This window comes from Alternaria burnsii (assembly GCF_013036055.1).
Source record: "Alternaria burnsii strain CBS107.38 chromosome Unknown 732, whole genome shotgun sequence".
NCBI lineage: Eukaryota > Fungi > Ascomycota > Dothideomycetes > Pleosporales > Pleosporaceae > Alternaria > Alternaria burnsii.
In genome coordinates, this window is record NW_024066113.1 from 683,751 (window position 1) to 695,653 (window position 11,903).

General features: G+C 51.2%; 4 protein-coding genes across 4 annotated transcripts; 2 read left to right on the top strand and 2 right to left on the bottom strand.

Annotated features, from left to right (window-relative positions):
• Positions 1-789: 789 nt before the first annotated feature.
• GT037_005702 (non-specific serine threonine protein kinase) lies at positions 790-2,415 on the bottom strand (the record flags this gene model as incomplete). The annotated part of the gene is made up of 3 exons (XM_038930749.1): positions 790-1,987; positions 2,039-2,209; positions 2,264-2,415. The coding sequence occupies 3 exons, from the start codon at positions 2,413-2,415 to the stop codon at positions 790-792; spliced, it is 1,521 nt and encodes a 506-aa protein (XP_038786438.1).
• A 3,000-nt stretch (positions 2,416-5,415) lies between these two features.
• Positions 5,416-8,972, top strand: GT037_005703 (uncharacterized protein; the record flags this gene model as incomplete). Its single annotated transcript, XM_038930750.1, has 2 exons — positions 5,416-7,723; positions 7,771-8,972. 2 exons carry the CDS (start codon positions 5,416-5,418, stop codon positions 8,970-8,972), a joined length of 3,510 nt encoding a protein of 1,169 aa, XP_038786439.1.
• Positions 8,973-9,532: 560 nt separating this feature from the next.
• On the top strand, positions 9,533-10,611 carry GT037_005704 (uncharacterized protein; the record flags this gene model as incomplete). Its single annotated transcript, XM_038930751.1, has 2 exons — positions 9,533-10,471; positions 10,531-10,611. 2 exons carry the CDS (start codon positions 9,533-9,535, stop codon positions 10,609-10,611), a joined length of 1,020 nt encoding a protein of 339 aa, XP_038786440.1.
• A 128-nt stretch (positions 10,612-10,739) lies between these two features.
• On the bottom strand, positions 10,740-11,517 carry GT037_005705 (uncharacterized protein; the record flags this gene model as incomplete). The annotated part of the gene is made up of 2 exons (XM_038930752.1): positions 10,740-10,966; positions 11,022-11,517. The coding sequence occupies 2 exons, from the start codon at positions 11,515-11,517 to the stop codon at positions 10,740-10,742; spliced, it is 723 nt and encodes a 240-aa protein (XP_038786441.1).
• Positions 11,518-11,903: the final 386 nt, after the last annotated feature.

Consider the following 11,903-nt stretch of genomic DNA (forward strand, 5'->3'; position numbering starts at 1 on the left):
GTGACGTTGTGACAGGAGATGAAATCACTCACGAGGCTGAGGAGTGACAGTATGCCTAACCAGGCAGATAGCTGTTTGTATTGGCTGGCATACGCCACTATTTCGCAAACGAAGACATTGTGGGTATTGACGGGATGTGTGGCTCAATTAGAGTATAGCCAGCCCCATGGCTTGCCTGAGTCTAACCTTTCTGAGCCGTTGTCGCTAAAGACAGACGAGGCGTTACAATTATAAACTAATTATAGTCGCTACGATAACGACGAAGAGACCAGTACCAACATGAAAGCCTGGAGTACTAAACCCATTCTTTTCATTCTTTTATCGAGGCGCTGGAACGGTATTGGTTGTTTAGCTCATCTTTGGATAAACTTAGTGACGTGCTTTGAACAACGGCATTTGGTCCCTGCTTCTCTAATGCAACCAAGATGCAGCGGTGGGTGGATTCGAGTAGGCTTTCTATAATCTTACCACCACCTACTCATATGATTCCCTATACTACGGGAATCACGAGCAGATGCTAACGTGTTAGCCAAATCATTTTTTCCGTCGATTCCTGTAAATGTTGCATTAGAGTATGAGAGTAGGGTGGGTAGACTGCTAACTTGATGTAGTCTGCGGTCTGATAGAAGATAGGATGAAGGAAAGAGTGGATAGAAGAGTGGAGGGTGAGAAGACGATCGCTGTTATGTAAGTATGCTTGACGAGAGATAAGTAGAAGGCGAAAAAGCTTATCAGTAGAGGAATGTGTGTATTCAGAATGAGTAAACCTTCCTAGTTCTCGCCGTCACCCTACGAAACCGGAGTAATTGCCACATTGTCAACCTGGACTTCCTTCGCCGACCCAGATCCACCTGAATAGGCGAACTCGATCCTGAGGATAACGCTACTGGCAGTGGTACTGAAATACCCACCGTTGATAGTTGCAACAGACGTGAAAGAGGTGGCTGTGACCACACCACCAGCTAGAGCAACATCGTTGACATAGGCCATTGCAGAAATGGTACCGCTACTAGTTACGCGGCGCGCCTGGAAACCCACTTGATAAGTAGTTCCAGGGCACAGAGTAACGGCCTGGACGAGGCGTTGCGGCAAATTGCTGTTTCCGGCGTTGATCCTTGATCGAACAACGAATGAGCTTGCTGAAACGCTTATTCGTACCACGTCTGCGTCGCCAGCAGTGAGTATACTCCATGTGCCGGGCAGAGAAGTCTCGAAGTCGCCGTTGACAACGGCATTGGCACTTGGAGAACATGGACTAGCACCAGCACTGGGCGTGGCAGTCGCTGTGACGGTGACCGTCGAAGCAGAAATCGTTTCAGTAGTCGTTGCTAGATCGCCAGGGAGGGTGACCGTCTCAGCTGGGAGAGTGACGGGAAGCGTGACAGTAGAATCCTCTCCAGGTAGGGTTACTGTCGTTGGAATTGTGACGGTCGAGGCTTCGCCGGGTACTGTGACAGTAGTGATTTCTCCCGGACCATGAATTGTGAGGGCAGATGTTGTCTCTTCACCAGGGAGTGTGATTGGTACTGTTACAGTCGCGGCAGGAAGTGTGACAGTCGTAGCATCTCCAGGAACGGTCAGTGTAGACGTCTTTTCATCCCCAGGTACGGTGACGGTGGTGACTTCCCCAGCACCAGGAACTGTAAGCGTTGAAGTTGACGGAGGAAGTGTCACCGTTGTCTTTTCTCCGGGGACCGTAACCGTGGTGACTTCTCCCTCTCCTGGGATCGTGATCGTTGTGGTAACCTTGTCACCAGGCAGCGTAACTGTAGTGATAGCACCAGAAACCGTGGTAGCAGACTGGGATGCGGTTACAGTAACCGCAGAGCAGGAAGAAGTACCAACCACGGCGGAAGACGATCCCGGAGGTACGACGACGGAGGTCAATGTTGACCTAGTGGCAGAGGAGGGCGAGGCACCATTACATGAGCCGAAACCTTTCTGGCAAATACTGGCAGCGCAGTATGCGTTTGTGCTTCCACAGTAGCTGTTGCAGCGTATTAGAATGATTTGGTTGGATCGGCACAGCCACTCTTACCTATACTGCGAGCAGCAATCACCGAAGCGCGAACCCGCGCAGGTTTGACCTCCATGTTGTGGACCACAGCGTCCATCCTCTGAAACCTTCGTTGCAGGAGCAGTCGTCGGTATCTTACACTGTCCGTAATTTGCTTGACATCCAGTATTACAATGATCTGCTGTCGTGCCACTTATGCTTGTTAGCGTGGGGAGGAATACATACGGTATACAGCAGCGAACTTACCACCACGACTGCGATGAGCAACAGGGCCCAAAACTTGACCCAGCACAGGTGAGGCCAAAGCTTGCGCCGCAACGGCCGTTCGTCGATACACGTTGAGCATCTACGATGCTGGCAAGTAGAGATGTTACGATGAGCACCGGAAGGGATAACATGACTGCAACTGAAACGACAGACGTCTAAAGGAAGGACTGAGCAAATGTATGAAGTCGGACCAAGCTCCCCGCCCCGAAGCTGGTGATAGCCTTTCCTTATATCCATCATGAGGCTGTTGCATGGGTTGTGCAAATACTGGGGTAGACGAGAAGCTAAGGAAATTGACGGCTGTATGAAATGCTTTTTGTACTATTTGGGCCTGCTTGTCCCATAACGGTCAGGTAAGGTCTCTTCAGGGGTCTGGATCTAGTAAGAAGCATCGGCTGAACCGAAACTACTGACGCAGTATACATTAGGGGAGTGACCCGTAGGCCTGTTGTTCAGAAGATATACTGCAAGGATTGCTGATGGTTGCGCCACGTCTTTTTCGTAAGTACCTACGTAGATAGCCTCGGCCAGGAGAACCACGAAGGATAAGAACGTTGGACATGCCCCTCTTGCAGTACCTATACGAGCTTTGTGAGCACAAGAACGAGACATTAAGGGGTGATGTGGCTGTTGTTCAGCCTTGAAAAGCTAGTCACCATGGCGCCATCGTACCTAGCGTGAGCTCTAGACTGCTTAGCCCCTACCACCACAACAGCCACCACGTGTATTGAAGAGCGATGCGTCTGAATTGACTCACAAGTGACGCATCCCTGATCAAATCGTTGGACACTGGATTTCTAGTCAAGCGAAGTGGAAGAAACATTTTGACTTTGAATAACAGCATGTAACCGATACTCCGTTGGAACAACCGAGATTCAGAGTACCGTTTCCGCAGCACAATCACCTTGCTTGGTCGATGCTAGTCTGCACACTACTGATTTCCCTGTATTTGTCTGAATCTTCACGCTCGCATGTCTGGATACACAGGGTAGGTACCTTTATTGCCAGCAAGGTAATCTCAAAGGAACTCCGTGCGCGGTTCTGCAGCTCGGGCGGACAGCTCTTGAAAACTTTTGATACGATGCACAGTGTAACTGGAGACATGATTCAGTATCGAAGAATCTGTGTTTGCAGCCTAGTTTTGAACTGGAGATCGGGATCGGTGCGTCGAACAGGTCGCAAGCTAGGGAGGCTGGTGATGGAGGGCTCTCAGGCGCGCGTTTAGACCGTTCGGCCAGCTGATATCAGTGTATGGGTCAAAGAGAAAGCAACATTGACAGTGTTACCTCTGTGCTTCTGTTGCTCATGGTGTAGTCGGCTTCGCCCAGCCCGATCGATGACTTTGGTTTCGCCCGCAATTCTGGTAGGTTAGTGAGATCCCGCTCCGGAGGGCTACGTGTATTAGCTGGTTTTTTCAACCTGCTTGAGCGTTCCACTGTGGACATCTCTGGTCGGTGAAAATCTTGAAGAATGTAGAAACATCGGTGTACTTCAGGATTGTCGATCGCCATTGGTTGGTGCAAAGTTTGGCATCATCAGCTTGCCGTGCGATAATACTCTTTTGGTGGACTCGCAATGCTTCACAGTAACGGTATCGCTAAGGCGCGCGAGAAACGATAAAACGACCTTACATCACAAAGACATCGATAGTTGGCAGGTCGTGTCTGCTGTTTGTTACTAGCGCTGGGTACAGAGGGTTTCTTTCGGTGCTGCTAATGCATAGAGTGCTGAGTTTGTCTTATGTCCGATTACAGATATCTTTAGTTAACGCGAGATTCCCTCACGGATTAGCAAGACTGTTCTTCCGCAGTCTTCATTGTTAGCAGCGAAAGGCTTCTGACAATCGCTCATTGTTTTGTAGCCAAGGAGCAAATTACCAATGCAGAGCGTCGTATTGCATGCAAATCTCTGAATGTGGTATCCTCGAGCCTCCGGACGAAAATGATGACTGTTAGGAGAGTCGAGGAAACTGATCATGCGGGCCGAAACCGTCGTCCACGGCTGTTACCGCAACCAAGGCTAGGCAACGTAATCACACATATAGGCCCCTCAGATACTGTATGTGCCGAACGACGATCAATCGGGGTACTTGAAAGAAAGTTGCGAAATCCGTCTGAGTCGGAGAGTATATCTCCGCGCCATGCGCTTGCTCACGTCCGTATGAACGTGCCGTACATGATGGGGCCGGGTGTCCCCAGACACGCCTGATTGTTTCTCTTTGGCCGTGGGAATGTCGTGTAGCCAACAACAGTTACCCTAGTAAGACCAACACAGTTGTATGAAGTGGAACTCAGCGACGTCATGGTTGGGACTAGACAGCCTTGGAGCGCCATCAGTGCTGGGATCAGGGGCATCAGGATTGGGAACTTGAAACGAGTCCGGGAAAGATGCACTGCGCCGTGGGGTTTGGATATTCTTCATATAGGTATGCCTCAGTAAGGCGCAGTGCGTACAGAGTAAACTCAGGCGGACATCGTGAATCCCGACGCGATGGCCCCCAAAATAGCGCGGCAGATGGCTGAGCAAGCAGGTCGTGCCGCAAATAGCACGGCCCCCAGCGTCAATCCGACTCGATCGGTCCTCGCACCCAGCGGGGTCCGACAACCACAACAACCTTGGATGTCTCTGATTGCACCCCGAAACTAACTATGCCTCACAACAACGAATCCTTGTGATAACGTACGTCTCGCAACTGTCAGGCAGGCATGTTTAGCGATCGTACGTCATTGGGCACTCCGAGCGTTGACCAATGCTTCCATGGCCGCCCATACGGAGTCGGCCTCCATCTCACTCAGCTCAGCTTTCGCAGGGCACTGCATGCATCCTCTGTTCGGAACGCCACGGCCGGGCTATTCTGGGGCTCTCTGGCGTCAAGTAGCACCTTAGTCCATGGCTATCTTGGCCTCGGGCGATATACTGTCCATGTCCTGCAATTGTGACCGACTTGTCTATGCAGTGGCGGCTCCGATGGGGGATCCCTTACAAAACTACTCATTCCCAGCGACCTCAAACGCATGCTCATAACAAATTACTGCAGCCTGCTACGTCATTAATTGAATAGCTGAAGTGCGACAGCTCACATGCTCATACCTCTCTTTGATTGAAGCATCTCGTCTGCTGAACGGAAAAGAATGTCAGGTTTACTAAAGAGAAACACGAAGAAGTCAGCCACCATTTTGCGGGCAGTTCCAGCGAGCACGGAAGATGAAGCGGGTCTCCACATTCGTCAGCAAGACACAGCAATGCAAGCTCCGCTGTCTGCAGATGATAGCAACTCACCATTATCAGCCAGCTCTACTGTACCAACCCCTTCAAGATCAGCATCTATCTGGCGTAAGCCGTGCAGAAAGAGGAAGCGCAATCCTTCGCTAGATGCAGGGACGGGAGCCAGTCCTACGGCAGAGAAAACGTCGATATCGAGCCACGCATCGCTTACAGGCGCGATTGGAACTTACAAACACGGGAAGATCCAATGGCGAAGAAAGGATCGCAGCTCCCCCGTCAGCCACAAGAGAAACAACCCAAGCAGAGAGAAGCACCCGAGCCCAAAGCCTAAGATACAAGTAGTAATCCCTTGTGGAAAACCACTTCCCGCTCTTCCATTTTTCGACTCATCCCCCATCGAGCTCGAAGGCAACCACGAAGTATCGCCACCATCAGCAAGCCACAATCGTATGCGGGATTCTATCTTGTCTCCACTTGCGCAGTCGCAAACGCAGTGTATACCAAGATCAGAGCGCCACAACCCAGAGCATCCCAAGAGCAGCTTCGAATCGAATAGCTCGAATAATGAATCGCAAGAAAGCGACGCCTCATCGCTGCATAGCAATCACTCTTCAGAGACCAGCATAGAGAACGATAGTTCTCCCAAGCAAGAAAAGTCATTACAACATTCGGTGTATCTTCCAAGTGGCCAGACTATAGTGCCTGGAGGATCGTTGTATTCTTCCTCGAGGACCACAACAAATTCAGCAGGGGTCAAGTGTCATGCTCCACCGACGGTGCCACCTCGAGCATACATCCACCGATGTTCCAGCGCGGAGGACCTCCTCTTTGAACCGACTTGTGCCCTACATGTTACACAGCGCAAGCCAAGATTGAGCCGAAAGTCCTCCAAACGGAGCGGTCCGCGGGAGAATTCTACCGCGGACGCGGGCATGACCATGGTCAACGAAGCGATCTCCTCCGCATCTGGAGCATTTCCAACACCTCCACGTGCATCTAGCCCTACGCTCAGTGAGGCTGAGTGCGACCTGCACGCTCAATTGGCTTCTTCGTTTGATAGTAATAGCGATCCTCGGACATGTCTCCAAGATCGGATGCCCCTTGCAGAAGGCAACCCTTTCCGGGAGGACATACATGAACTTCTAGCTGAGGGCGGGAAATTGATTGATACTGAGAGCCAGCCCCGGATAGATCCGGTCGATGTCGTACTACCTAACACTCCACCTCCAGTCGTCCCTCGCAAATCCAGCAGGCGACAATCGGCTGCCAAGAAGACAATCGCAGTTGACTGCCTGCCAAATAACCACATCGCTTCGCAGATGATGCAACAGTGCTCCCGATCGAGCACAGCATTGACCCTTATGATTCCGCAGTTTAAAAGATCCAGTGTGGATTTAGTATTCTCCTCGCCTCCTGTTGCAACGCACGACACCCAGCCGACTATTACGCCTGCTGGAGCTGAGGAGATTATACTCAGTATTTTCCAACACCTGGACCACTTCAACGATCTTTTTGCCGCGGCTCTTGTTAATCAAGGCTTCTACCGCGTGTTCAAACGCCATGAACTCGATCTCATCAAATCTACCCTGCGGAAGATGTCGCCGCCAGCCTGGGAGTTCAGGGAGATTGCCTTTCCCGGACACGACCATCTACATGCAGAAGACCTGGAGACGACACGACCTGAAGATGAATATAACCCCGCGTCATATCTCAAGCTTCAGAAGCGAGACATCCAAGTCATACGTGCCATCAAGTCAGAGATCTTGGAGAAGTGCCAGTCCTTCGTTCGACCGGAAATATCGGCTGCGCTCGTGAGTGCATGTCCAGCCGAGTCGGCCAGGGTCGATGACGCTTTGTGGCGTATCTGGACCTTCTGCAAGATATTTGGCTCAGGAAAAGGACGTGAGGAGGATATCGTTGCCCAGATGGACTGGCTCAATGGCGGTATGCTAGCGCACCAAGCGACCTGCACCTTCAGCATAATGAGCACAGATTTCATGAGCGACACATTGGTTGGTGCACCGGAGTGCTTTGGGCAAGGGAATGTAGGTGGTTTGGCCGCCGAACAACTCTTTGACATGATGGAATTATGGACCTGCCTCTCGGTTCTGCTTCAGAATTTCGAGGGGCGCACTGTTCAGGCTCGACAAGCTGGCATCTACGACAACACTGATATTCGAGGTGGCGACATTGATGGCGAAGAGATGATGCTTAGTTCGTCTATCCCTCCAACGTACCACGGAACTTGCTAACCAAACTAGACGAGTGGATCTACTATCTTCTTACCTTCGGCCTTGACACTGTCGTTAGGCTTACTGGCCCATATCACCCCTCGGATTCAAGAGCCTTCACTATTGCAGCTGAGAAAGGATGGGTGAACTGGAAGCCCCCTGTGCTTGATGGTACCCGACAACACTTCCTCAAAGAAGCAGCCCGACGCGTGTACGAAGACAAGATTGCGCACAAGTACGCCAAAATATCTATCCGCGATGTACAGCGCCAGCAGTCTAAGATCCGTATTCAGAAACACATACACGATCTACAGCATCGTAAGAAGAGTGGTGAGCCTCGGCCAATGATTCGTATGTCTCAGGAAAGGCCCATGTCAGAGTGGGATACTGTCATTCGAAATTTGACACGACCGCCACCTCCACCCCAAGGCCCAGGGAATGAGATCATTACGCATGTTCCAGCCCTGAGATCAGCTTCTGCGGAGGAAGTGGCAACATCTGTACCTCTTCCCGCTTCCAGGTCAACGTCCAGCAGAACGTCTTCACCGCCTCGTCGAATTATTGCTCAGCCGCTGCTCCCAACACCTCCACCCTCAACAGTACCTAGTAACCATGATCGACGTAGTGTGACTTCAGATCTACCATCCATTGAAGAGCAACCACCGTTGCCGCCACGCCGGACAGTAGCTCAGCCTCTTCTCCCATCCCCTTCAGCATCAGCGGTACAGAGTAACCGTGATCTGTACACCATGGGCAGTGTATCAAGCGTGGGCTCTCCACCCCGTCGTATGTTTGCTCAACCGCTTCTACCGACACCGTCACCCACAACGGTGCCCAGTAACCGTGACTGGTATCGCTACAGCACGGGCACCTCAATGCCTTCTATTCTTGAAGACCCACTCCACCATCCTCTTTCAGAACCTCCCGGCTCGCCTCACCCCGCGTTCCGACCTCATCCCATGTCATTGCCTTACAACGAGCGCCACATGCGTCAAGGCAGTCAGTCCTCAGGAAGCTTCAGCTCCAGAAGCGTAGCCGTCCAACAACACGAACAACAGCACCACATCTTTGGATCCCGAAATCATGAGAATACGGCCGACAAAGCGATATATCGCATTGTGGAAATGGGGTTCACAGCCGACCAGGCGAGAGAAGCGCTAAGATTGACAGATCTTGGCGACGGATTGAGGGTCGATCGGGCGGTCGAGTTCTTGCTCAGTCGGCAGGCCTGAGCTTGGCATGTGTTTAGAGATCGCAAATCCTCTGCCAAAAAACTGGCACATTCCTTTCGTACGCGACGTAGCATGTTTCCGGTCCTTCATTACCTTAGCGCGAGATACCCATCCCTTCGTTCGATTTTCCTATGCCATGTAGTTTATAGTCTTTCTATGTATCTTTTTCTTTCGCATACACTTTCCGAAGTACGTGCAATTGCTAACCTGGGTACCTGGTCATCCACCGGAAAAAACGGTTGGAGCCGTAGGATCGGCTGTAAATTACCTCAAGGGGACGTGCGGACATTGCGGGATGCCTAAACCACGATGTTCAGCCACTCCTGAGTCGTATAGCCAATTGTAAAATGGAGAACACAGCCCACTGTCCCCAACGCTAATGAAGGGATTATCCACACGTGCAAGGTTGAGTCGTCTCAAACACGATTACATTTAGGTAGGATCTTAGGCGTTTTTCAAGCGTCGGAGTCGCTCGTCTTTATCGCGTCCCTCCCATCTTGCTTTCATCCGTCGTGAAAACACCAAACGTAACCAGTATAACGCCTATCACGATACCCACGATGCTTTCGCAACCATCTATATCCTTACCACTTTTTCTCCTCCTAACCTCGCTCCCGTCCAGCTTAGCAACCTGCTACCTCCCAAACGGCACCGAGCACCTCGACTCTGGAACATCGCGCTGTGCCTCATCGATTGACGACCCGCTCTATTATACATGCTGCCAGTCCGGATGGCCCAATCCACCGGGGGGCGACGTTAAAAATGGCCCTACGGCGGATGAATGCCTGCCGAACGGGCTTTGCCAAAACAGAGGCTTTAGCAGTGTACAAGGACAAGAAGTGCCAGAATGGACACATTTCTACAGGGTGAATTGTGCAAACCAGAACTGGGAAGGATGCATAAATGTTTGCAAAGATGGCGATCTTGCGAATGACAGCGCGCAGATGACGCCTTGTGACGGGACGCCTACATCGGAATTTTGGTGTTGCGGAGATAGCAACGAGTGTTGTAGTTCTTCGACTATATCTACTACTGGTTCGTCGAAGACGAAGAAAATCAGGATTCCAAAACGACTTGGGGAAGATACAGAGGCGAGCTCTTCCGGTGCGGCATCGGCACCGGCTTCTTCAGGTGCATCAATAGGGCCGAGTTACACGGGTACTTCTACGGGTGTTTCTACGAGTGCGGAATCAACGCCGACGTCTGCATCGCCATCTGCATCGACGTCTGCGACGACAGACCAGTCTGGGCAAACCGAAGAAAATGAACCTAGCAAGAAGGAGACGTCGCACACAGGACGCAATGTCGGCGTTGGAGTGGGTGTTGGCGTTGGCGCAGCGGTTTTCTTGGGTCTGATCGCGGCTATGTTGATCCGAAGGAGGCGGAATCGAAACAAGATTGACCCCGAAGACAAGCGGCCGGAAAGCGTTGAGGAGCAGGACGATAAGAAGGACAATGGGAACGTATATGCAGTAGCTGAGATGCAGCATCAAGAACCCGTAAGTGAAGATGTCAATGTGGGATTTTGATATGGAACGCGAAACTGACTTTGATCTAGGTGTACGAGCTTCATGATGGAAGCAGAGCTGATGTAGAATTGGATGGCACAAACAAAGTAGTTGGGACAAGATACGCTTAGTTGGGGATGTATAATGATCGTTTTGCCCGTTGAAGACCATTACTTCCATCGTCCTCAGACGGATTCCTGAGCTGCATGCTGAACAGGTCTTCGTTCTTGATCTTGTTAGATCTTTTTGACATTGCCACTTACTCCGTCTTCTCTTTCTGACACTGCTCGTCTTCCTTCACCGCCTTCAAAAACGCTACGGCTGCGATACCGCACGTGCCGATCGCGATTATGCAACTTGGGCCTACGGCGATTGCTTTGACAATCCCAAGCCCATACCCACCCATTCCGGCACTAGTAAGGATAGCGAAAGCGCTACGTGCAGCGATGGGTCCAGCGACAGCCTGGTATCCAGCAGCCAAAGAGCCTAGATCAAACATCAGAAATTCATCGGGGGATAGGTGTAGGGGACTGATACGTACCCTTCACAACACCAAGAGGTCCAAAGCCCACGAGCCCGAGCATTGTGGGTGTGCCGGCGAAGATGGCAAGGGCCAAGATGACAGATATGATACAGGCCATCAAGGCGTTGAACAGCTCAGAATTGAAAAGGATCCAATCCTTGAGCCTCTCACTGAACCCTGAGAGGTCTTCCTGGCTGAAGTCAATCTCGGGTAAAGTGATCTGGCCAGTATCTTTGAGAAGATCACCACTGTTCATCTTCTGCCAGAAGTCGTCTGCTGTGCTGCTTAACCGCTTCGCCATGTCTTCTCCAAAATCATCGATAAATTTCCAGTCGAAGTCTTTGTGGGGCTTCTCATTGAGGAGTTGAGGTAGACGTTGGTTGGCGTTGTTGAAGGTGGATTGGGCGAGCGACATCGCATGCTTCGAGGCACTGTTGGCAATGGGAGCAGCGTGCTTGCCCACTTTTCTGCCGAGAGTCCCTAAGGTCTTCCTGGAGTTATCGAGGAAACCCATCTTGAAGTTGAGGGTGCAGCTCAAACGGGGTCTCGCATTTGTGGTATCATGAAAAGTGACGTTAAGCGACAACAATCCATTGTTTGCACTAGTGCAGGACTGGTGAACGGTGAAGTGGTGTTGTGTAACCACTGCAACATGCGGGGTCAAGGCATAGATGCCATGGTTGGCAAGACGATAGTCTCAGGGACTGGTATTGTCTGAGCAATCAGAGGCGTGTGGAGATATTCCTGCACAAAATTAATGATTGGGCAGCAGAGGGACAATTCCACAATTCTCAAGTCGCATAGAAAACTCGAGGTGCCGACGTGGACGGTACGCGGTGTTGTTGCTTGGATAGGCGATAAGATTAGGCGTGCGGAAATGAGCGACCTGGTTCCACGTTC